Source organism: Carcharodon carcharias, chromosome 12 (assembly GCF_017639515.1).
Source record: "Carcharodon carcharias isolate sCarCar2 chromosome 12, sCarCar2.pri, whole genome shotgun sequence".
Lineage (NCBI taxonomy): Eukaryota > Metazoa > Chordata > Chondrichthyes > Lamniformes > Lamnidae > Carcharodon > Carcharodon carcharias.
In genome coordinates, this window is record NC_054478.1 from 65,134,356 (window position 1) to 65,158,342 (window position 23,987).

The following is a 23,987-nucleotide window of genomic DNA, read 5'->3' on the forward strand; positions in this document are numbered from 1 at the left end:
TTGAGCCACATTGTGTTTGCATTGTGTATATGCAAGATTCATTGATTGCACCTCATAATTTCCAATTTTCCTTTGGGTATAATCCCTTCACACAACTAGCAATTTGACAAATTATATTTACAATTGTTAATTTCTTTTGTACCTTAACCTTCTTGCTTTTGAAGCACACCTGTCAACCTTGAAAACAAGCAGAAGCTAACCAACAACTCTAAAAAGCTGGCAGGTCAATTAAATGATTAACACGCTAGAATCACTCAATTCTGTAATCATAGCCTTAATGCCTATATATAGGTTTGTAGCTTCTGACATTTATATCAGCATTCAAGCTACACCAATAAATTTTGAATGCGCCTACAAAAGTAATCAATGTGGTATCTGCTACTCAAGTAACTGAGTGTGTGACAGGATATTTTATATGGCTAGCATTTGAGTGCCTCACTTCAATTGTTGCATTATCCTTGGGCATTGCAACATCATGATGGAATGCATAAGTTTTATTGAATAAATGTTGTATGCTATTGCTGCGTTAGGATGGTGATGGAAGAAAAATACGAACCAAGCTGGAGAAAAGTAAGGTCCTTCTACATTCTAATACAACAGTTATGACAACAGTAATGAACATCTGGATTTGATATTTCATTAATAATTGGGTCACATTGTGTTTACGGTGCAGGAATTAAACATTTAATAAAGAATCCAGAAAAAGATTGTCATTCTTTAACACCTGTCAGGACACAGCTGGTAATTGTGTGCCAGAAAATCCAACCCAAATGTTTACTAATGAGATAAATAACCAATTAACCTATTTTGCTGTTGATTGAGGTATAAATGTTGGACAGACACCAGAAGGATTTCCTTTCTCTCCTTCAAATATTACCTTGGGATTACTTACCTGTGCAAGCAGATGTGGCTTTATTTTACATCTCATCTGAAAACAGCATCTCCTACAATGCAGCACTCTCTCAGCACTATGCTACAGAATCAGTCTAGATTATGTAATTGAACTCAAGCTGATATGCCTGGAGCCTGGCTCAATTTGTAGCCCTTTCAGTGTGCCAGATGGGCCATTGATTTCAAGGTTAAACTGCTTGTCTGATTTAATATAATTACAATTGTTTGACATGTCAAATTCATGTATTTAGACCCTAATCTCCCTCGCTTTAAAAAATAGATGGCTGTTTTCCATGAAACCATGCAATGCAGAGGAGTTTAGTTTGGACTTAATGACTTCTATTTAAAAAAGAACTGAAAAAATATACTCTTTAAGGTTGCAATGTAAGGAGTGAATGTCTTCTTCCCCTGCCCTCTTTTACAATCCTTCTTGGACTGATGGGCTTGCATTTGACTTGAAATAAAAGCAGAATATTGTGGATGCTGGAGATCTGCAATAAAACAGAAAGTGCTGGAAAAACTCAGCAGATCTAGCAGCACCTGTGAAGAGAGAAACAGGGTTAATATTTCAAGTCCAATATGACTTCTTGGGAACTGGAGAGAGGTGGAAACGTGATGGGTTTTAAGCTGTTGAATGACTTTGTCATTTAATTACACCTTCCCTCTAACTGCTTAAGTCTCTTTATACCGCACTCTCACTGTCTTTGTCCTCCACTATGCGTACAACCTGACATACCTGCTCTTTCCTATCTTCCTCCCTACGATGGTATCATTTGAATATATTGATATGACACAGCCAATTCTTTTTCCTATGATCTGGTGTATTTATCAAACCATTTACTTTACTAACCCCCTCCAGAACTTGCTGCATCCCTAGCCAAGCTGTTCCAGTACAGCTACAACACTGGCATCTACCTAGCCATATGGAAAATTGCCCAGGTATTTCCTGTACACAAAAAGCAGGACAAATCCAACCTGGCCAATTACTGCCCCATCAGTCTACTCTCAAACATCAGTGAAGTAATGGAAGGGGTTATCAAGTGGCACTTGCTTAGCAATAACCTGGGATGGTACCTAGGTCGATGGTCCATCCGGTTAATTCCTTTTTTCTGTCTTTGTAGCAGTTTGTTACAGCTGAGTGGCTTGCTAGGCCATTTCAGAGGGCATTTAAGACTCAACCACATTGCTGTGGGTCTGGAGTCAGGTAAGGTAAAGAGCAGATTTCCTTCCCTAAAGGACATTGGTGAACCAGATGGGTTTTTACAACAATCGACTGGTTGCATGGGCATCATTAAATTTTTAATTCCAGATTTTTATTGAATTCAACTTCCACCATCTGCTGTGGTGGGATTTGAACCCAGGTCCCCAGAGCATTACCCTGGGTCTCTGGGTTACTGGTCCAGCGACAATACCACTAAACCATCACCTTCCCTTGTTGTGGTTTTTCTACCATCCGGCATGTATGGCACGTTTTGCAAAACTACACCACATCCTTATGAAGACCTGGTCAGTAAAACTGCTGGTTTATCCATGCTTGAGTTTTCCGTATTCCTACATGTCCGGCCATAGGAATTTCATGTGCCATTTGTAATAAGTAATATCTCTTTACGATACTTGAGCAGTAGTAATATCTGATAAATACCTGTCCACTCTTCAACTGTTGGTCTCTGAGGAGGTCTCCACTTCCTCATTAGAATTCCCTTTCTAATATAATAACATTCTGGACTGCCTTAGCCTCATCTTCAGTTTGGGCTGTTTGTGCTATTTTATTTAACTCTGGATTAGCTCGTTGAGCCTCAAATAGAGAAGATTTGTTAAACATCCCTTTTGGATTATCTAAGTCTAGAAAGAAAATTTCAGCCAGCCAAAAATCTGTCAATGGTATCACTTTGACCTTTGATGATGGATTTTGCTTAGCCATTGTTCAGATCATCACACACGAAGGAAAAATTCCTGAGAGTGCGAGAGGAGCAGCATGGCCTTTAACAGTGAGAGAGCGAGAGGAGCAGCGGGGCCATTAATAGTGAGAGAGCAAGAGGAGCACTGGGGTGTTTAACAGTGAGTGAGTGCGAAAAGAGTGAGAGACCATTAAGAACGGGGGATTCTTCAAGTGTAAACAGCAGGGATACTAGAGTAATTAACTAAGAAATTAAATAAAATATGATAGCAATAGCAGGAGAGTGATGTGTTGCTGCTGGAGCATGTGGGAGCTGTTGGGCACCAAGGTGATCCAGAGCGAACACATCTGTAGTAAGTGTTTGCAGCTCGAGGAACTTGGGATCTGAGTTAAGGAGCTGGATTCTGAGCTGCAGACATTGTTCCACGTCAGGGAGGGGGAAAGTTACCTTTGCTCCAGGAAGTGGTCACAGCCCTCAGATTAGGTAATTCAAATTTGATCTGTGATCAGGGACAGGGGGTGTGCCTGCAAGTGAAGCAGTTATGGTGACCCAGGGGTAGGATTCAAGGAACCTCAGCCCCTGTAACTGGCCAACAGTTATGAGGTTCTTGCAAGCTGTGTGGACGAGAGTGGGGACTGTAGGGAGGATAAGTGAACTCACCACAGCACCATGTACAGGGAGCAATTCAAGGGGGGAGAGGATTTAGGAATACAGTAGTGGTAGGGGACAGTACTAATAGAGGGATAGATAGTGTTTTCTGCAGCTATGAGCGTGAGTCCCGAAGACTGTGTTGCCTGCCCGGTACGAGGGTTAAGGACATCTCCTCAGGGTTGGAGAGGAACTTGGGGAGAATTTTCTCCCCTTTGTGCAGGCCGGTTGAGAATGGGCGTGGAGCTGATCGCTGCCTGTGATTGGCTGTGCACCGCCAATTTGCATGGGCGGGCTAATTAAGGCCCGCGCAGCGTGATGCACGCCCAGAAGTGCTCAGCACTACCTGTGCGGGCGGGGGGAGGAGGGAGAGTCGGGGCAGGCGTGAAAGAGCACAGAAATCTCCGAGGCACAGAGCTGCCTCAGGGAGATTAACTTCAGTGTTAAATTTGCAATAGATAAAATAATAAAATTATTCAGACATGTCCCCTCATGTGATAGTGTCACATGAGCTGGGACATGTTCATGAATTTTCATAAAAATGTTTATTTAATTAATGAGACCTTCATGAAACCTCATCCCACCCGTGGATGAGGTTTTATGAAAAATGCGAAGGCAGCCTGGGCTCTTAGCCTGCCTGCCAATCTTAAGGTTGGATGGGCAGCTTTCTCAATAGGGTTAATTAGTTTAATAATGGTTTTAATAGGCCTTTGACAGTTCGGCGGGTGCGCAGCCAACTCTGGTGCACGCCCGCCAAATTTAGGCAGATCAGAATGATACATGGTGATGTTGGGACGCACGCCCAACAGAAGATTCTGATGTTGGAGTGGGAGGGGAGGGATCCAGTTGCTGTCGTCCACGTTGGTACCAACGACATTGAAAGGATTAGAAAGGAGGTCTGCTGAAGGAATTTGAACAGTTAGGAGCTATATTAAAAAGCAGAACCTCCAAGGTAATAATCTCAGGATTACTACCTGAGCCACAGGCAAACTGGCAAAGGGTAAATAATGCTGAGGAGTTAAATGCATGGCTCAAAGATTGGCGTGGAAGGAATGGGTTTCAGTTCATGGGGCACTAGCACCAGTACTGGGGTAGAAGGGAGCTGTACCGGTGGGATAGGCTTCACTTGAAACGTGCTGGGACCAGTGTCCTGGCGAAATGAATAAGTAGGTCTGTAGAGAGGGCTTTAAATTAAAAACAGAGGGGGAAGGTTCTGGAGAGGGGATATGTAGGCTTACAAAGCAAAAGGACATGTCAGCATTGGAGGGCAGCTATTTAGGTAGTGATACCCAGAGCGTGACCGGAAGGGACAGAGTGTACAAACATTAAAAAACAGCAGCAAATAGGGTTAAAAGAGGAAAAAAATGGTAAAAAGGCAAAATTAATGGCTCTTTACTTAAATACACATAGTATTCAGAACAGAATAAATGAATTAATGGCATAAATAGAGGTTATGGGTATGATCTTATAGCCATTACGACGACATGTCTCAAGGAGATTAAAGCTGGGAACTAAATATTCAAGGATATGTGACTTTTCGAAAGGACTGGCAGGAAGGAAATGGTAGTCAGGTAGCTTTGTTAGTACAAGATGGAATACATAGAATAGCAAGAAATGATCTTGGATCAGAAGATGTCGAATCCATATGGCTGGAGGTAAGAAATAACAAGAGGAAGAAGACACTGGTGGAAGTAGTCTTTAGGTTCCCTAACAGTACTGTAGGACAGAGAATAAATCAGGAGATAATGAGGGCATGTATTAAAAAAAACACTGCATTAATCATGGGTGACTTTAATCTTCATGTAGATTGGGAAAATCAAATTGGCAGAGGTTACCATGAGCAAGAATTCATTATGTATTTGGGAAAGTTTCTGAGGACAATATGTTGTGGATCCAACCAAGGATCAGGCTATTTTAGATCTGATAATGTGTAATGAGGTAGGTATAATAAATGATCTCAGAGTAAAAGATCCTCGAGGAAATGCTGATCATAACATGATAGAATTTAGCATTCAATTTGAGAGTGAGAAACCTGGGTCAGAAACAACTGTGATAAACTTAAATAAGGGTAATTACAAAGGAATGAGAGCAGCGTTGGCTGGACTGAGCTGGGAAAGGAGTTTAGCAAAAAAGACGGTTGATGAACAATTGCAAACGTGTAAGAAAATAGTTCGTGACTTACAAAAAAGATATATCCCAGTGAGATAGAATAATTCTAGGAAGGGGATAAACCAACTGTAGTGAACCAAGGAAGTTAAGGACAGTATTAAATTGAAAGAAAAAACATACAATGTGGCCAAGATTAGTGGTAAACCAGAGGATTGGGAAAGTTTTAAAAACCAACAAAAGCTGACCAAAAAAAAAGGGAGAAAATAAACTTTGAGGGTAAACTAGCAAGTAATATAAACATGGACAGTAAGAGCTTCTTTAAATATATGAAAGGGAAGAGAGAGGCCAAAGTGAACATAGGCCTCCTAGAGAATGAGGCTGGGGAAATAATAAAGGGGAACCAGGAAATGGCAGAGGACTTAATAAATACTTTGCATCAGTCTTCACGGTAGAAGACACTAATAGCATTCCAAAAATACTAAATAATCAAGTGGCAAAAGGTGGGGAGGCAATAAGTACAATAATCAACACGAGAGAAAAAATACTTTTGAAAATAATGGGGCTAAAGGCCTATAAGTCTCCTGTACCTGATGGGTTGCATCCTTGGATATTAAAGGAAGTAGCTACACAAATAGTGGATGCACTGGTAATAATCTAAGAATCCTTAGATTCTGTAAAAGTCCCAGAGGATTGGAAAACTGCCAATGTTATGCCCTTATTCTAAAAGGGAGACAAAAAAAATCAGGTAATTATAGGCCAGTTGGCTTAACATCTGTCATTGGGAAAATGTTAAAGTTTGTTAATAATGATGTAATAGCAGGGCATTTAGAAATGCATAATATAATCATGTAGAGTCAGCATGGCTTCATAAAGGGGAAATCATGCCCGACAAATTTATTAGAATTCTTTGAGGAGATAACAAGCAGGATCGATAAATGGGAACCAATTGATGGATTTCCAAAAGGTGTTCGATAAGGTACCGCACATAAGGCTACTTAATAAGGTAAGAACCCATGGTGCTGGGGGTAGAATATTAGCATGGATAAAGGATTGGCTAATTAATAGAAGACAGAGGGGGGGGGATAAGGGGGGCATTTTCAGGAAGGCAACCTGGAACTGGTGGAGTGCCACAGGGGCCACAATTATTTATAATATATATTAACGACTTAGATGGGAAAGCAAATGTACTATTGCCAAGATTGCAGGTGACACAAAAATAGACGGGAAGGCAAGTGGTAAGGATGACACAGAGTCTACAGAGGGATATAGCCAAGTTAAGTGGGCAGAAACTTGGCAGATGGAATATAATGTGGGGAAATGTAAGGTTATGCATTTTGGCAGGAAGAATAGAGGAGCTGAATATTATTTAAATGGAGAAAGACTGCAGAAAGCTACAGCACAGAGGGCTTTGGGAGTCCTCGTGCATGAATCCCAAAAAAGCTAACATACAAGTTCAGCCGGTAATAGGGAAGGCAAATGGGATGTTGGCCTTTATTTCAAAGGGAATGGAATATTAAAATGGGGTAGTCTTGCTAAACTATACAAGACCACACCTCGAATATTGTGAACAGTTTTGGTCCCCTTATCTGAGGAAAGATATACTGGCATCGGAGGCAGTCCAAAGAAGGTTCACTAGTTTGATCCCAGGTACGGATGGATTTTCTTATGAGGAGAAGTTGAGTAGGTTGGGTCTGTACTCATTGTAGTTTAGAAGAATGAAAGGCAACCTTATTGAAACATATAAGATTCTTAGGGGGCTTGACAGGGTAGATACTGAGAGGCTGTTTCCCCTTGCGAGAGAGTCTAGGATCAGAGGACATAATCTCAGAGTAAGGGGTCGCCCACTTAAGACAGAAATGAGGAGGAATTTCTTCTCTCAGAAGGTAGAGTGAATCTGTGGAATTCTTTACTGAAGAGGGCTATAGAGGCTCGGTCGTTAAGTATATTCCAGGCTGAGATAGACAGATTTTTAATAGTAAGGGAATCTAGGGTTTTAGGGAAAAGGCAAGAAAGTGGAGTTGAGGGTTATCAGATCAGCTATGATTTCTTTGAATGGCGGAATGGGCCGAATAGCCTATTTCTGCTTCGATGGGCAAGATTTCCCCCCCCCCTTTGGGGGCGAAGTTGATTGGTGGATGCGCACAGGCGTGCCTCCGAATGGCACCCGCGATTGGGGCGTGGTGCCATTTTACGTGGGCGGGCCAATTAGGGCCTGCCCAGCGCAACATCCACACGGTAGTGCTATGCGCTCCCTGTGCGGGCAGGGGGGAATCACTAAACCCAACCGTGCGCTCTTTCATGCATATGCACAAAAGAGCACACTCATCTCCCTGAGGCTAAGTGCTGCTCAGGGAGATCGGCTGTTCTGTGACAAATATTAAAAATAGAAAAAAAAAATTCCTGATATGTCCCCTCGTGACACTATCACATGAGTTGGGACATGTCCATAATTTTTACAAAAACTTTAATAAAATTTTTAAAAACCTACATGAAACCTCATCCCGCCCTTGGATGAGGTTTCATGCTTTTTCGAATTCTCACCGGGGCTCCTGGCCTGCTCACCAACCTTCAGGCTAGACGAGCAGGTACATTAATTAGCTAAATGACTCTGTCAATGGCCTCAATTGGCCATTGACAGGTTGGCGGGCGCACAGCTGATTTTGCTGAGCCCCTGCCTACCAGAAAATTTAAATGGGGCACGGTGACGTCGGGAGTTCCGCCCGATGTCACCGCGCATCATTCTACATGTCGGCGAGTGGGCCTCACCGTCTACTTGCTGACAGGAAAATCCTGCCCTATGTCTTATGGACTTATGATCTGTAACTGCTCTGTCCCTAACCTTACTTGGGCTTTCTGTAATTATGGGAGAAGCTACTACTTTTGCTCCAGCTAAATCACTTCCCAGGTGTTAATTGGCAAAGGTGTGGGTATATAGTTCCCACCAATACCATTGACTAAACTTTGGCTCTTAATGCGCTCTCTGCTGGAAAAGTTATGCCTTTCCCAGCAAAAGTATTTGAGTGGTTCCTCTGTCTCTAAGTATGATAGTAGGTTTATCTATTTCATTTGGGAGATAAGAGATTACTTTTCACCTTGCTAAAAATTCTTTATAACTCTCATATTTCTCATTCATCTCTCCTGAACTCAGTGTTCACACTCGACTTCCTAACTGCAGTTAACACTACAATTTGATCAGTTGTATTTTCAGTCAGACCCCTTTTCCTGAATCACTCTTACATACCCCAAAAAGTCCTCGTGAATTTCCGATGCAACTTCCAACAATTGGCACAAACATGCCCCACTTTATTACAATGAAAACACTTAGGCTTTCAAATATCGCTTCCACTCTCAGCACCTTCCTTTCTGGCCTGAGGAGGAGTTTCCAGGGTATTCCCACCTCTCCCTTCTCATCCCTGGCCACTTGCCTTCCTTTCACCTTCTATCCTTCTCGGGTTGTGGGGATGATGGGGTTTAGATTTATGGACCAGCTCATAATCGTCAGCCATCTCTGTTGTCTGTCCAGCTGTTTTAACCCCCTGGTTTTCAACATGGGTTCTAAGTACTGGAGGAAGTGAACCTTTAAATTGTTCCAAGAGAATTATTTCCCTAAGAGCTTCATAAGTTGTCTCTACCTTTAATACCCATAGCCAATGGTCAAAATTACTTTTTTTCTTTTAAAATTTTTTTTTACAACAGTAACCTTACCCAAAAAAAAATTCAATGTAGGTCTGCCCATTATATTGTGAAATTTCTGCCTGTATGCTTCAGGGACAAACTCATATACACAAAGAACTGCCTTTTTTTTCACTGCACTATAATCCACAGAAACCTCTTCTGAAAGTGAAACATAAATCTCGCGAGCTCTACCCACCAACTTACTCTGTAAAGGCAATATCCAGGTTTTATTTGGCCACTTCATTTGCTTAACAACCTTCTCAAATGAAATAAAGAATGCCTCTACATTACTTTCCTCAAACTTTGGGAGAACTTGCAAATTTAAACATCTCCCCACTAGGCTTTGGGTTGGAGATTTTTTCATTATCAGAACCTTCTTCAGCATCTGAAGCCTCTTTTTTAAGGTCCAGCCTTTTATACCAGTATTCCCTTTCTTGTTCCTTCTCTCTCTCCTTTGCCTATCTTTCCTTATCCTTCTCCTTTGCCTGAAATTCCAGTTCCAGCTTCCTAAATGCTCTTTCTCTTTCTTCTCTTTCTTTTTACTTTTCTGCCTTTTCTCTTTCCTTTTTCTTTTGCCAATCAATTGACTCACCCCCTGGAGAATATGGTCTTTATGGTACCCCTTCCAATTTCAAATGCTGCACTTTATCTTAACTATGTCTACTTTGCTCACCCCTTTGCATAATTCTAACTCCAGCTTATCTGCCAATTCTATTAACTTACTCTTCGTTAATTTCTGTAAACCCAGTCATGGTTACATTTTTGTCTGTAAAAAAAGCCTGAGCAACTTTTGACATTTTAGTTTACCAATGTGTAAGAAGCCTAGTCTCTGTCCTTTCATCCCTTATCAATTATTATTCTGCAACCAATCACCCACTGTCCCTGGTTCTGCAGCTATAGGCTGATAGCCACGCACAATTTTAGGCAAGGTAGAGAGAGAGGGAGCCAGTCAAGGTAGCTTTCCTTTCTCCGCTTGTTTTCACAAGGCTGCCTTCAAAACAGGCAGGTCCACAACTTAGGCTTTTTCCTCTCTCCCATGTGATTGCCTTTTTGTCTCCTAGCTTTTCATTAATTAAAGAGCTTTGCAGTTCAACACAAACAAATAACTCCTTCTCAAGTACCATGTAGGTCAGGTGACTTTTTGGAAGAGCGGTCTCCTTGCTGACAGTTCCAAGGTGAACTTATGACCTTTTTAAAAAAAAAATCCCAGGTTAGCATGTCCAGATCCTTCCACTTTGTAAAAGAAAACTTCATTCTTGAGAGATATGATTCTAACCCAATGCCTTTACAGTAAAACTCAGTTATAGAAACTGATTTTGGTCTGCAGCCTGAATAATCTTTACAACTGATCACTATAGTTGGTTTCCCATGTGCTTTTTCGCTCAGTGCTTACCCCCCTCAGCTTCCACCTGTAAAAAATGCTTTTTCCTGATCAATCTTAATTTCCATTGATTTAGACCCACAGTGGCAATCTGAGCAGAGTTCTACTCAGCTGCTTTCATTGCTGGTGAGCAACATTATTTAACAGTTCAGCAGTTTGAACAGTTGATCAATAAAGCACAAAATACCCAGCTTCATAAAGGTTAAACAATCATCACGGTTGACTCCAAAAGTTTATCCCAGTACTGATGTAAAAATAGTTACTAGCAAATGCCCCTGGGGAATTAATTTGAGACAATTGTAAGAAATAATTTGTGAATTAGTAGTTGTGTCATTGATATAAACTGTTTTGCTTAGATCCTGAGACAATCAATAGTTTAGTTTTCTTGTTGATTTTATTTGCTTCTTTTAGAAATTTTTAGATTTTTGTATCCCTGCTGCATCTCACTTTCAGTGCTTTGATACAAAATGTGACCCTACTCCTCCCCAAACCAGCAAAAATAAATTTAGATACAAGACAAATAAATTTTGGATAAGACCACCTGAGTGGATTTTCTCCATTATGTTAGGCTTATGCACATGCATGTCGTAGCTATAGAGTACCCCTCATTAAAGTCAGAAACCTTGTTGCAGTTAATAATTATATTATTGTTACAATATTGGTACCATTTTGAGATGATGTGGAGTTTCATAGTCCATTTACATTGCTTAAAGAAAACTTACTAATCACATTCTCCAGAATTCTGCACAAGCACTCTTTTATTCATGAACCACTTGCTGATGTATGCTGTATATTTTATATCTCGGATCTATGCTTTGATGACACTAGTTTGTGTGTGTGTAATGGGGTTTGTTCACTGTGCTTTAAAATATCTATGCCATGCTTCAGCTCTGGCTTCCAGCTCTTTCTATGACTTTGTTTACTTTTCTCTGAGTCTATACCCAGGCTGAACCAATCAAGCACAGTGAACATCAATAGTAACAGACTCTCATAATCCAGCACAGAGCAGTTGAACACGGTAACATACACAGATATGTTGAAACACCATTAACACAATTGTTCAAACTCAATCTTAATTAGATTAATTCCTGTTTGCTCTATATTAATTGTTTGCATTGGAAAACTGGTATTTTTTTATTTTCAACATCTTTTCCATCTTATATTTGCATTGACCTTTTCACTCATATTAATCACCAGAGAAAAATATATAATCACTTTTGATGTTTTAAACAAAGTCTTCGTTGCTTTGTGGATCAGTTTCATTTCTCAGACTTATTAGTGATAGCCTTTTCACATTATGCAATGAACTGTCGGTTGTTTTAATATTCATGTCACTTTAGTCACCTTTTATATTATGCATGACCTGCATTAATAGTGGTGCAGGACTACCTCTTACAGGTGATCTCTAAATACTTGGACAACTCCAAACTCCTAACCCTGACCCTGACCCTAACCCTAATGCACTAACCCTAACCGTAACCCTAATCCTAATGCACTAACCCTAACCCTAATCACTCCAAATAATCGTGGGGTTGGCGATTATAATTCATACTATGCATCACTGCTATTTGGAAAACTATGTTTGTTTGATACAAGGCATGCAGTCTAATCACAGCATTAAGTCCCAGATTTTGAACAGTTAGAATATTGAAGTAAATGGCTACCATATTTCCAACCAAAATCAATTTATTTACAGAAAAAGCATCTGAGTTGTTCACGCTCCATTATTATCAGTTCTTGACATAATCTTTCATATGTTTATAGTTTCTTTAGAAATGAATTTTTATAATTATTATTGCACAGCAACTTATTTTATGGGTGTGTTTGTTGCTTTTAAATTAATCATCACATTATTGTTGCTTCCTTGTAGAATTATGCAAAACTGATACCTGGTGCCACAGTGGAACTACTCGAAAGTGATTCAGGAAATATCCTTCAATTGATTATTAAGGCATACAAGGTACACTTTTGTATTTTTAGCACTCAACAGAAAAGTCAAATCTCAATACCATTCAGTGAAAATCTTTATTTTTTAGTTAAATAATTAATTTTTTCACAAATATTGGGATGTAGTGTGAAATCTGACATCTAAGCCTGGATTTTAAGTTCAGGTGTGAGAATGGCCAGTGTCCATGTTGGCACCAGAATGAGTTCATTTTAACATGGTGTTATAATGAAAAAGCAGGTAGGATTGAGATTTTGCCTGACAGGAAGCTATTGCCGGTCACTCATGGAAACAGCTCCCAGCAGAAGGTAGTTAGTCATCCCTAAAAGTACAACAAACACGGTTATTCATTCTCTAAACTGAACTTCTTAACTCAAATTTCCTTCTATACCCATTCGACTTACACATCCAAAATTCAGGTCAGATACTTATCAGAAATTGGAAGATTAACCACTCCCTTCCACTTCCAGTAAGATAGTCACTTCAAATCTCCTCCAATTGTCCCATTGTTGTAGACTTCTCATTCAACACAGGCATCACTAGGGTCCTAAGCATAGCCACCTCTGGTCAGAACTCTCCTGGTTCTAGTATTTTTTAAAATCTAGAACCTTGCATCTAAAACTCTCTCTCACTCTCCACCCAGCTTGGCTATCTCTAGAAGCTCAACTCATTGTCAGGAGTCCTTCAGTTCAGAAGAGCTTAAAGTATTTTAGCTAGCATTCAAAATTTCAGATGAACTTTGCTGGAAAGAGATGTTCCCTCTTCTGCAGCCAGATTGTTCGAAACTCCAAAAAAACGGCATGAAACAGAACCATGCCACAATCTATTCATCCATATAACTAACTTCTTGTTGGCCTTTTTTCTATTTTCCAAGGCAACCTGGTCACATGATCATTTACTGGAAGCCAGGTGCTTTACCGGAAAACATCTCATAGATAAACCTAATTTTTAAAGGGACCATCGCTGCAACATAAAATATAGATTCTCCATCCTGCCCCCCACCCCTACCCCAAAAAAGCACACGGGTCATCACAGTATGTGTAACTATGCCAACTAAGAGCTTTCTCCTGGTAGGGTAATGCAAATTTGAACCAGACATTGTGAACAGGGTAAAAAGCAAAATTCTGCAGATGCTGGAAACATGCAACAGATCAGTCAACACCTAAAGTGGAGAGGGAGATTGGAGTTGTGGAGGAGAGAAGTTTATGCTTTGGTTGCAGGCTCTCCCTGAGAACTGAGAAACAAGGAATGGGCAGAGGCATTATTTTTCAGTTCTGAAGATAAGTGTACACCTGAAACATAAACTCTCTCTGGATATTGCCTTACTTGCTGTGTGTTTGCTTTTGTTTCTGTATCAGTGTAAGTAGCTTACTGCCTGACTGGAATCTAAGCTGGAACCATTGATAAGTTTCAGACTTGTATCAAATAGATCTATTATATAATCCCTTCTTTTACACTGTGCTGCAAGGGCTGCTATCCTTTAGTGTAAAATGGCAAATTGGTGTGAATATAGTTACATTTTCTGAAAACACCATTGGGCTAATTTTAACTCTCTATACCTGACAAAAGCAGTGATGGTGATGCTCATTCTTTCCAAATGGAATATAAAATTGAGTGGAGCCTGAGTGTCTGCCAATTTGCTATTGCCTTTTTTATACCACCACACAAGATGAATTTTTGCCTATGTTTTTCTTGAGAGGCTGTCATAGACCTATGTTGTCTTTTCTTACAAGATCTAAAGCCATTCTCCCACTTGGTCATATATTGACTATGCCAGTCAAGATGTCAATGGCCCTGAATTTTTTTGCCTTAATTTTATTCCAGGCTGTACAGGTGATGTCAGTCACAAAAATCAGATTTCTGTTTATGCCTGTACCAAGCAGTTTACCAACGCCAATCAATGTTTTACATTCTCCATAAATGCCAGGAAAGGAATGTGAGATTTGGACTGATAGTACGCTTCCCATTAGTTCAAGTTGTCAATTACTGCATGCATGTAGCCATAATGGCATCTCTCAATCAGCCAGCAGTATTTGTGGATAGGAAAGATGACCACTCTCGTGATATTCAGCTGGTGAGTGACCATTGCCTAAATAATGCCGGCCTGTGCTCTGTTTTTTGATAGCTGTAATGACACATACATAATTTGTCAGTCCACCATCCTCCCACCAATTGACCTGTTTGGGGACAAAGACTGTCTTCTGTACACATGGATCAAGAAACATCTACAAAATCCACATTAACCCACTAGAAGGATATATGACCAAAACCATGGGATCACTAAAGCCATCAATGAGCACTCTATCAGTCTGCTCAAACAACATTTATGCTGCCTGAATAGGTCTGGGAGCTTCCTGCACTACAGTTCGAAGAGAGCCTCTCACATTGTAGTTGTCTGCTGCACTTTGCACAACTTTGCTGTGCAACAAGTGCAGCATATTGAGCCAGCACAACAAGAAGATCTTCAACAATCTGATGACAAAGATCCAGACAATGACAAGGACAAAGCATAAGTGGGAGGGCACCTCACCAGTGTGCAGCCAGACATCACCAGCAATTGATTACCCAGTGGCTGATCTGCTTCCTCTCACCCTACCACCCACTGTCGTATTAACTCTCCTCAGTACCACCTCTACCAGCTACTTTCACTCTTTTTTGCTTTGTTCATTCTTGGAATGCAAGCTTCACAGGAAATGCTGGCATGTATTGCCCAATTCTAGTTGCTCTGTTTTTGATATAACGTTGTGTGCTTGTTAAGCCACTTTGGAGTTAAGAGTCAACCACAATGAAGAACCTTTGATTTTATGTAAGGAACCTTTGTTAACAAACACTTAAGCTTGATCCCTTAAGTTAATGTTAGGATTGCACAGCTGGTTCAGCTGTGCTGCTTTGTTTTATATTAGTCCAAATAATCCACAGTAAATTAAAGCTTTCCAAATTAATTCATCTACCTGTGGAATTCACTCCCAGACAAAGTTGTCAGTTGAAACATTACCTCTTCCCTGCATTCTGAAGTTTGAATATACAGTAAACTATCACCTGCTGGATCAGATTTGTTGAAACATGCATTAAGCTCTAGATTTGTCTTTATCTTCCCAACACAAATTGACTGGGTTTTCTGTGGGCTCATCAACCAGCAGATGTGGTCAGATTTTGAAGGACATCTGCCTTTGTTAAGAATTGTTTCCAGGTGCATCTTTATGTCAGTCCACTAATGCAAAAGAAACTGCCATTTGTGTTGCATAGACAGCCGATTAACAAATGCTAGAGGTAAACAAATATCCCTTTGCCGCAATGAGTAAGGCCTCTTTCATCACCTGATTCACAGTCTGCAGGTAAGGAAAGCAGCAGGTTTGTGCATGCCTTTTCTGTACTTGGAACGAGCAGGATTAGCAGCTTGTTTATTAAGTGCAAACATACAGCTAACATCTGCATACCAAAGAAATATTATAATATTGTGCTCTCCACTGAAATATTGTGGATGTTTGAATCTGAGACGTAAAATAATTTTTGCATCTCTCAAGTCTTCTTAGCTTACAAGTTTTACACAGGTACCCTAAACTGTTTTTTAAAAAATAATGCATATATATTATTATTTCTATATAAGCAATTATAGAGAAAAAAGTTTAAATTTGCTTTAGCTGAATTCAAACTGAAAGTTTAGATTTAAATCAGCATCTCCCTGGCAAAACTCGATGGGAGTTTAAACTTTGAGCTTGAGAGGGAGAACGGTGGGAGTTTAAATAGTGAGTCTGAGAGGGAGCAGGGAGAGAGCAGTGAGTTTAAATAGTGAGTTTGAGAGGGAGCAGGGAGAGAACAGTGGGAGTTTAAACAGCGAGTCTGAGAGGGAGCAGGGAGAGAGTGGTGAGAGTTTAAACAGTGAGTCTGAGAGAGAGCAGGAAGATAGCAGCGAAAGTTCCTACAATGTTTTCGCAACAAATTCCTTTACGAGCATGTTCTAGAGCCAATCAGAGAGCAGGTATTCTAGACCTGGCAATGTGCAATGAAACAGGATTAATTAATGACTTCATCATAGAGGGGGTCTTAAATTGCAATGATCATAGAATGATTGAATTTTGCGTTCATTTTGAGAGTGAGAGGTGGGAAATTAAGACGAGTGTTTAACTTTAAATAAAAGCAATTACAAGAGTATAAAACAGATCTGGCTAAAGTGAATTGGGAAAGTTGGTTAAAGGGTAGGGCTGTAGAGATTCAGTCGCAGACATTTAAGGAGATATTTTATAACACTCAGAAAAATGCATAGGAACATATGAATTAGGAGCAGGAATAGGCCATTCAGTCCCTCAAGTCTGCTCTGCTATTCAAATGGCCGATCTTCTACTTCAACACCGTTTTCCTGCTCTATCGCAATATCCCTTGATGTCTTTAATATATAGAAATCTATTGATTTCTGTCTTGAACATACTTAATGACTCAGCTACCCTTTGGGGTAGAGAATTCCAAAGATTCACCTCCCTCTGAGTGAATAAATGCCTCCTCATCTCAGTCCCAAATGACCTACCTCCTATTCTGAGTCTGTGTCCCCTGATTCTGGACACCCCAGCTATGGATGATCCACCCTGTTGAGACCTGGAAGAATTTTGTATGTTTGAATGAGGTCACCTCTCATTCTTCAAAACTCTGGAGAATACGGGCCGAGCCTTCTCAATCTCTCTCCATAGGACTATCCTGCCATCGCAGGAATCAGTCCGGTGAACCTTCATTGTGCTCCCTTCATGACAAGTACATCCTTCATTAGGTAAGGAGACCAAAACTGTACACAATACTCCAGGTGTGGTTTCACCAAGGCTCTATACAAGTTCAGCAAGACATCTTTACTCCTGTACTCAAAACATCTTGAAATAAAAGCCAACATACCATTTGGCTTCCTAATTGCTTGCTGCACCTGCATGTTACCTTTCAGTGACTCATGAACAAGGTCATGAACAAGTTTTGGACATCAAAGCTTTCCATTATCTCACCATTTAAGAAATGCTCTGCATTTCTGTTTTACCTACCAAAGTGATAACTTCACATTTTTCTATGTTATATTCTGTCTGCCGTGTTCTTGTCCACTCACTTAGCCTGCCTAAATCCCTTTGAAGCTTCATTGCATCCCACTTGCAACTCTCATTCTCATGTAGTTTTGTGTCATCAGCAAACTTGGAAATATTATATTTGGTTCCTACATCCAAATCATTAATATAGATTGTGAACAACTGGAGCCTAAGCACTGATCCTTGCAGTACACCACTATTCACAGCCTGCCACCATGAGAATGACCCATTTAATTCCGACTCTCTGTTTTCTATTTGTTAACTATTTCTCAATCCATGCTGGTATATTACTCCAAAACCCATGTGCTCTAATTACGTTTACTAACCTCTTATGTGGGACCTTATCGAAAGCCTTCTGAAAATCCAAATACACCACATCCACTGATTTTCCCCTTATCTATTCTGCTAGCCACATCCTCAAAAAACTCCAACAGGTTTGTCAAACATGATTTCCCTTCCATGCTGACTCTATCCAATCCTAGCATTATTTCCAAGTGCCCAATTATCACATCCTTTACAATGGATTCTAGCATTTTACCCAGTACTGATGTCAGGCTAACAGGTCCGTAGTTCTCTGTTTTCTCTGTTCCCTCCTTTCTTAAATAATGAAATTACATTTGCTACCTTCCAATCTGCAGGAACCATTCCAGAATCTATAGAATTTTGGAAGATAACCACCAATGCATCCAGTATCCCTACAGCCATTTCAACACTCTGGGATGTGGATCATCAGGCCCAGGGCTTAAATTTCAGTCCCATTAATTTCTCCAGTACTACTTTTTTTACCAACACCAATTTCTTTCAGTTCCTCATTCTCACTTGGTTCTCTTGTATTTCTGGAATTTCTTGTATTTTTTGTGTCTTCCTCCATAATGACTGACACAAAGGGTGGAATTTTCCCTTCTGTGACTAAGTCCCATGGAGGGGGGTGGGCAGGAATGGGGAGTCTTTCCCATTGCAGAGGCCAATGAGAATTCGCGTGACTCCAGCCTCATTAATTATGCAATCATGGGTTTCATGACATATCGTGCATCGGGGCAGGCTGGATATCCAAGCGCCCCGCCGTCATATCCGTGCACCATTTTTAAAACGTGCCCAGACAGCAACCTACCCAACACTGAGGGAGGAGATGGCCTGAAGAGGACAAGGAGCTCCGGTGCCCAAATTCAACGATGCCTCCTTGGGCATCCAGCTCGATAAAATGGAGGCCAGGAGGGACATCCTCTATCCACGGGATGGGAGGAGGAGGTTGAGCAAGGAGATGAACCTGACATGGGAGGATGTCTCCAGGGCAGTCAGTGCCCAAGATGTACAATGGAAGACTGCCCTGCACTGCAGGAAATGGATGAATGATCTCATCCGTTTCATCAGGGTAAGTGAACCCTCAACTTCTCACACTTATCTCACTGAATGGTACAGAGGACATAAGCCTCAGTGGCAAAGTGATAGGGTGATGCCTCATAACTGTACTGCAGTCAATCTACTCTATAGGTGGAGAGGCCACTGTGGGTCCCTGACCCTTCCACACAGAGATCCTACATGCTCTCTGGGACGGGGTGTGAGGGAAGGGGGCACCATCAAGCACCCCTAATAACATGCCTCTGTGAGCCTTCTCCTTATCTGCATGAGCTGTGCAGGGTGCTGCCCCAGAATTCTCTGGACGAGCTGCAGTACATTAATCACTTGGCACACAATCTAGCGGGTTATTTGTAAGACTGGAAGCATGAGTAAGATACATGAAACCCAATTGCTCTCAAGTCCCTCCTCACTTTGCAGGTTAAGTTAAGAGAGGGAGAAGACGGGAGGGACTGGCCACACTTCAAAGACCTCACCAACTTTGAGGAGCGGGCAGCCCAGCTGGCAGGGGAGGACTGGGACAGAGCCTATGGAGATGGAGAGGTGGGCTTGTGGCCTCCATCTAGTAAGGATTCATGCGTGTCATAGAAACCTAAGCGTCACACGTTCTTACATGTTGGAGGCAGCTGTTGCAGTCATTCGCTCTCTCCTCTCCTGATACCACCAGGAAGAGGGCAAGGCCCAAAACAGACAAAACTCTGACCAGCACTCAAACAATCCCAGAGAGGACCGAAGACATTACTGAGGAAGAAAGTGCACCTCTAGAGGTGTCACAGGAGTCACCTGCACCCTCCATCTGCCCAGATTCTCACACCTTGATGGGTATTAGATTTAGTTTAGGAAGGGTCTCACATTCTGCTGGTCACTCCACAGAGCACATGTCAGCAGCAGGAGGAGGCAGGGTCAGCCAAGCTCACTAACACTTGGAGGAATGCTGGGGAAGAGGCATTTGCGAAGTTCGAGTCCGATGATGGTCCTCTGAAATCAGCTTACCGTAAGGTGCTGGAAAGGCAGCAAAAGGCGGGGGGAATATAAGACAGAGGCCCTCAACAGAGTGGCACGTGAGGTGGAAGGTTCCATCCGCCTGCTCTCTGATGCAGTGATGCCAACCTGTTCATGCATGGAGGTCTCCATGCAGAGGGTGGCCGAAGCCATGGAGAACCTGGTCCAGCAGATCCTGCTGAAGATACGTGCAGAACTGCATTCCATTGCTGTAGTAATGGGTGAGCTTTCGCAGCGGCTATGTATGGAGGGGATGGGGCACTTCGACCTCCCTTCAGGTGCCCCTTCCCCTCAAGGAGTCAAGCAGGGGCCCTAGGACACCGAAAAGGAGGAGTGGCAGTTGAACACCCTTGTGACCTCCATTCAGGACTCTGAGAGTGTCCGGCCCTTCCGAATCCCTCTTGCCTGGAATTCCTTCAGCTTCGTCCTCTATGACCACAGAGGGAGCAGCTGCCCCCCAGCAGGACAGCCAAAGCTGAGGCCCTCCCATCCTCGAGTCTCCAGAGGATGGATGCCAAGCTAATCCAAGGTAACAGGGCAAATTGGTCAGCAAGCAGTCTTCACCCCTTCTACAGATGTTAGGGGAGCATTTAGAAGAAGTGATAGGGAAAGAAAAATTAAGAACTTCTGATTTCACAAGTGGCTGCACGGGTGCACTAACAGTGTTAAACTAATCACTCTTGTGTAAATATAGTTCACTTGCACTTTATTCATATCTGATGTGGTTTATTTGCAACAGTGCTTAAGCCTGTGCATGCCCCCCCCTCCACCATCTTTCAAGGGACATCCCATGTTCCCCAGAATCATGCATGTACAAGGAGCCAAGGGTCTTTGCCAGGGCCCTTGTGAGCCATGTGCAAGAACTCTCCCGTACACACTGACCCTTTATCCTTCACATGCTCATCTGTCCCAAGGCCCTAGTACTGTAAGTACTAAACGCTGGGGTTCCCTTTCAGTTGTCCAGTTGAGATGACCTGCATCTTCCCCCACACCCAATGACCCAATTCCCTTGCAGCATCTCGAGATCTCCACCATGAGGCTCTGCACAATTGTGAGCAGCCATGTGCTAATGACAAATCAAGTGGAGTTGAATACCTTTTCCCCTCCCTCTGTCGCCCCCTCATAACCATTGAACCTCAGGAATCACTCCTGACCTCCCCATGGTCACCCTTCAACCCTCCCCCATTACCTTCCATCTCGTGAAGGTCAATGTTGAAGTCCCCACCTTCCCAAACAGCCCACCCCAGTTACAATAGACATGCCCCACTCATCCTGCCGACCCTCAGAATCTGTATCACCTTCCACATCCTCTCCAAAAACCCTCATTGCCACTTCACTCGACATCACTGCACCCTCGCCTTCCTTCCCTACCGGCTCCCACTGCCCCCTTTAACCTATCCCATCACCAGTGCCCGGAGTATGCCCTCCAGGACTCCTCCATCAATTCTGCTCACCACTCCCTCATTCCCCCGCACACATACCCCCCCCCCCCCCCCCCATGTCCATCCACACCTCAACACCACCCTCATGTCTGTCCATACCTGGACAACATCCCCACCATGCCTGAAAAACACCCCATGTCTATCCACACCTGGATGACACCCCCTCTGTGTTTGTCCACATCTGCACAACACCCCCATGCCCATCCACACCTGCACAACGACCTCATATCTGTCCACACCTGCACAACACCCTCGTGACCGTCCACACCTGCACAACACCTCCCGTGCCCGTCCACACCTGCACAACACCTCCCGTGCCCGTCCACACCTGCACAACATTCTTTCCATGTCTGTCCACTCCTGTACAACAGTTTCCATGTCTGTCCACTCCTGTACAACAGTTTCCATGTCTGTCCACTCCTGTACAACAGTTTCCATGTCTGTCCACACCTGCAAAACACTCCCCTATGCTTGCCCACCCCTGCACAATACCAACCCCACCCCCCATGCCTGCCCACCCCTGCACAGCGCTCTTTCCATGTCCGTCCACACCTGCACAACAGCCCCGCACCCCCTCCCACCCCTGTCCCGCTCACCGCCCTCACTCCATCACAGCCTCTTGCTCCATACCACCTCACCCATTCCATGACACCAGCAACATCTCTCTGTTTCCCCTACCACCACCAACCTCCCCTGTCCCACTCTAGACCTCCACACCAGCCTCAGCTCTTCATTCCTCTCCTGCCCATCTAATTCCCGCCCCCCCCCCCCACCCCCAGCACAGACCATTGCCTCCCAAAAGTACCCCCTGCAGCCGTACATCTGCTGCTTGAAGATCCAACTCCTGGAAGAACCTGTTTATTGATGATCTGGACCCTGGAAGATGTTGCTGCGCCGAGAACAACTACTTCCTAGATGCTGCTGCACAGAGAAGGTCTATGTGGTGGATGCTCCACCCACCCACTGCTGCACGTGGTGTCCCAGGGTCTGGTCACTGGAGGCCTCCACCTCCTCTTTGGATCACTGCGAGCTGCTGCAGACTTTTTGCAGCTAAGTACTGACATGTACGTGCCATGTTGGTTCAGACGTGTTCTGGGCTGTTGTGATTTCCTGCTGGCAGTGCGGGGGCGGGGGGGGGGGGTGCAATTCTGGTCGGGCCTTGCATCTTATTAGCAGGATGCAAATCGGTTCCTTTGGCGGTAATGGCGACCCGCCATGGCAGGTGAGAGCGCAAGTTCCCGCCATCATTTTACGCCAGCAGGAAACTGATTTTTCAGCTCCTGCCCACCATTAAACCCACCGCAGGGTGAATTGGAAAATTCCGTCCTCAGTATTTGTTTAATTTCTCGGCCTTTTCCTAAAAGTTGAGGCAGGAAACAGCCCGCAAGCGGTCATTAATTGGTCACTTAAAGACTCAATTGGGATAAAGGTGAGGGGGTGGGGAGCGGCCTAACTCACTGTAAAATTGCAGTGGTCAGGGCAGGTGAGAACCCAATGGGAAGGTCATTTGAGGAATTTTGTGGCCGTCCTCTGCCTACAAACCTGCCAGCAGGGGAACATAAAATTCTGCCCTGTGGTTCTTGCTAGTTTGTTTTTGTATTCTATTTTCCATTTCTTTATCAGTTGATGGTCTTCCTTTGCTGAATTTTAAAAAGCTCCCAATCCTCAGATTTGCTACTTTTTCCTGGCAAATTTATAAGCTTCTTCCTTTGATCTACTACATCTTTAACTATTCTTGATAGCAACAGTTGAGTCAATTCTCCTGTTGGGTTTTTGTGCCTCAAGGGAATATATATTTGTTGTAAACCATACATTAATTATTTAAATGCTAGCCATTGCCTATCTCCTGTCATATCTTTTAATGTAGTTTCCTAATCCACTACAGTTAACTTGCCCCTTCATAATTTCCTTTGTTTAGATTTAAGACCCTAGTTTCATATTGAGCTACGCTACTTTCAAACTTAGTGTAAAATTCTACCATATTATGGTCACTCTTCCCTCAAGGCTCATTTACAATTAGGTTATTAATTAGCCCTTTCTCATTGCACAATACGAGATCTGAAGTAGCCATACCCTAGTTGGTTCTTCAGCATACCGTTCTAGAAAACCATCTCATATACATTCCAGGAATTTGTCCTCTGCAGAATTAGTGCTAATTAGATTTATCCAGTCTATATGTAGACTGAAGTCCCCATGATTACTGTATTACCTTTGTTACATGCACCTCTAATTTCCTGATTTATACCATGCCTAACATTACCACTACAGTGTAGTTGCCTATAAACAACTGCCACCAATGTTTACTGCCCCTTGCCATTTCTTAGCACCATCCATTCTGATTGTACATCTTGATCTTCTGATCCAAGGTTCTTTTTCACTACTGTGCTAATCTCATCCTTTATTAGCATTGCTAAACCACCTTCTTTTAATTCTTGCCTATCCTCCCTATTGAGTATCCATGAATATTCAATTTCCAGCCTTGGTCACCCTGCAGCCACAACTCCATAATGGCAATTAGATCACACCCATTTGCTTCTATTTGTGCCATCAATTCTATCTACTTTGTTGCAAAAGCTGTGTACA

At 42.6% G+C, this 23,987-nt stretch overlaps 1 protein-coding gene across 1 annotated transcript in view; it reads left to right on the forward strand.

Annotated features, from left to right (window-relative positions):
- Positions 1 to 23,987, forward strand: part of itgb6 (integrin, beta 6) — a 96,952-nt gene that overhangs the window by 18,410 nt on the left and 54,555 nt on the right. The window contains exon 10 of the mRNA XM_041201281.1: positions 12,473 to 12,562. Within this exon, the coding sequence (XP_041057215.1) occupies positions 12,473 to 12,562 (90 nt within the window). The remainder of the gene's footprint in view (positions 1 to 12,472; positions 12,563 to 23,987) is intronic.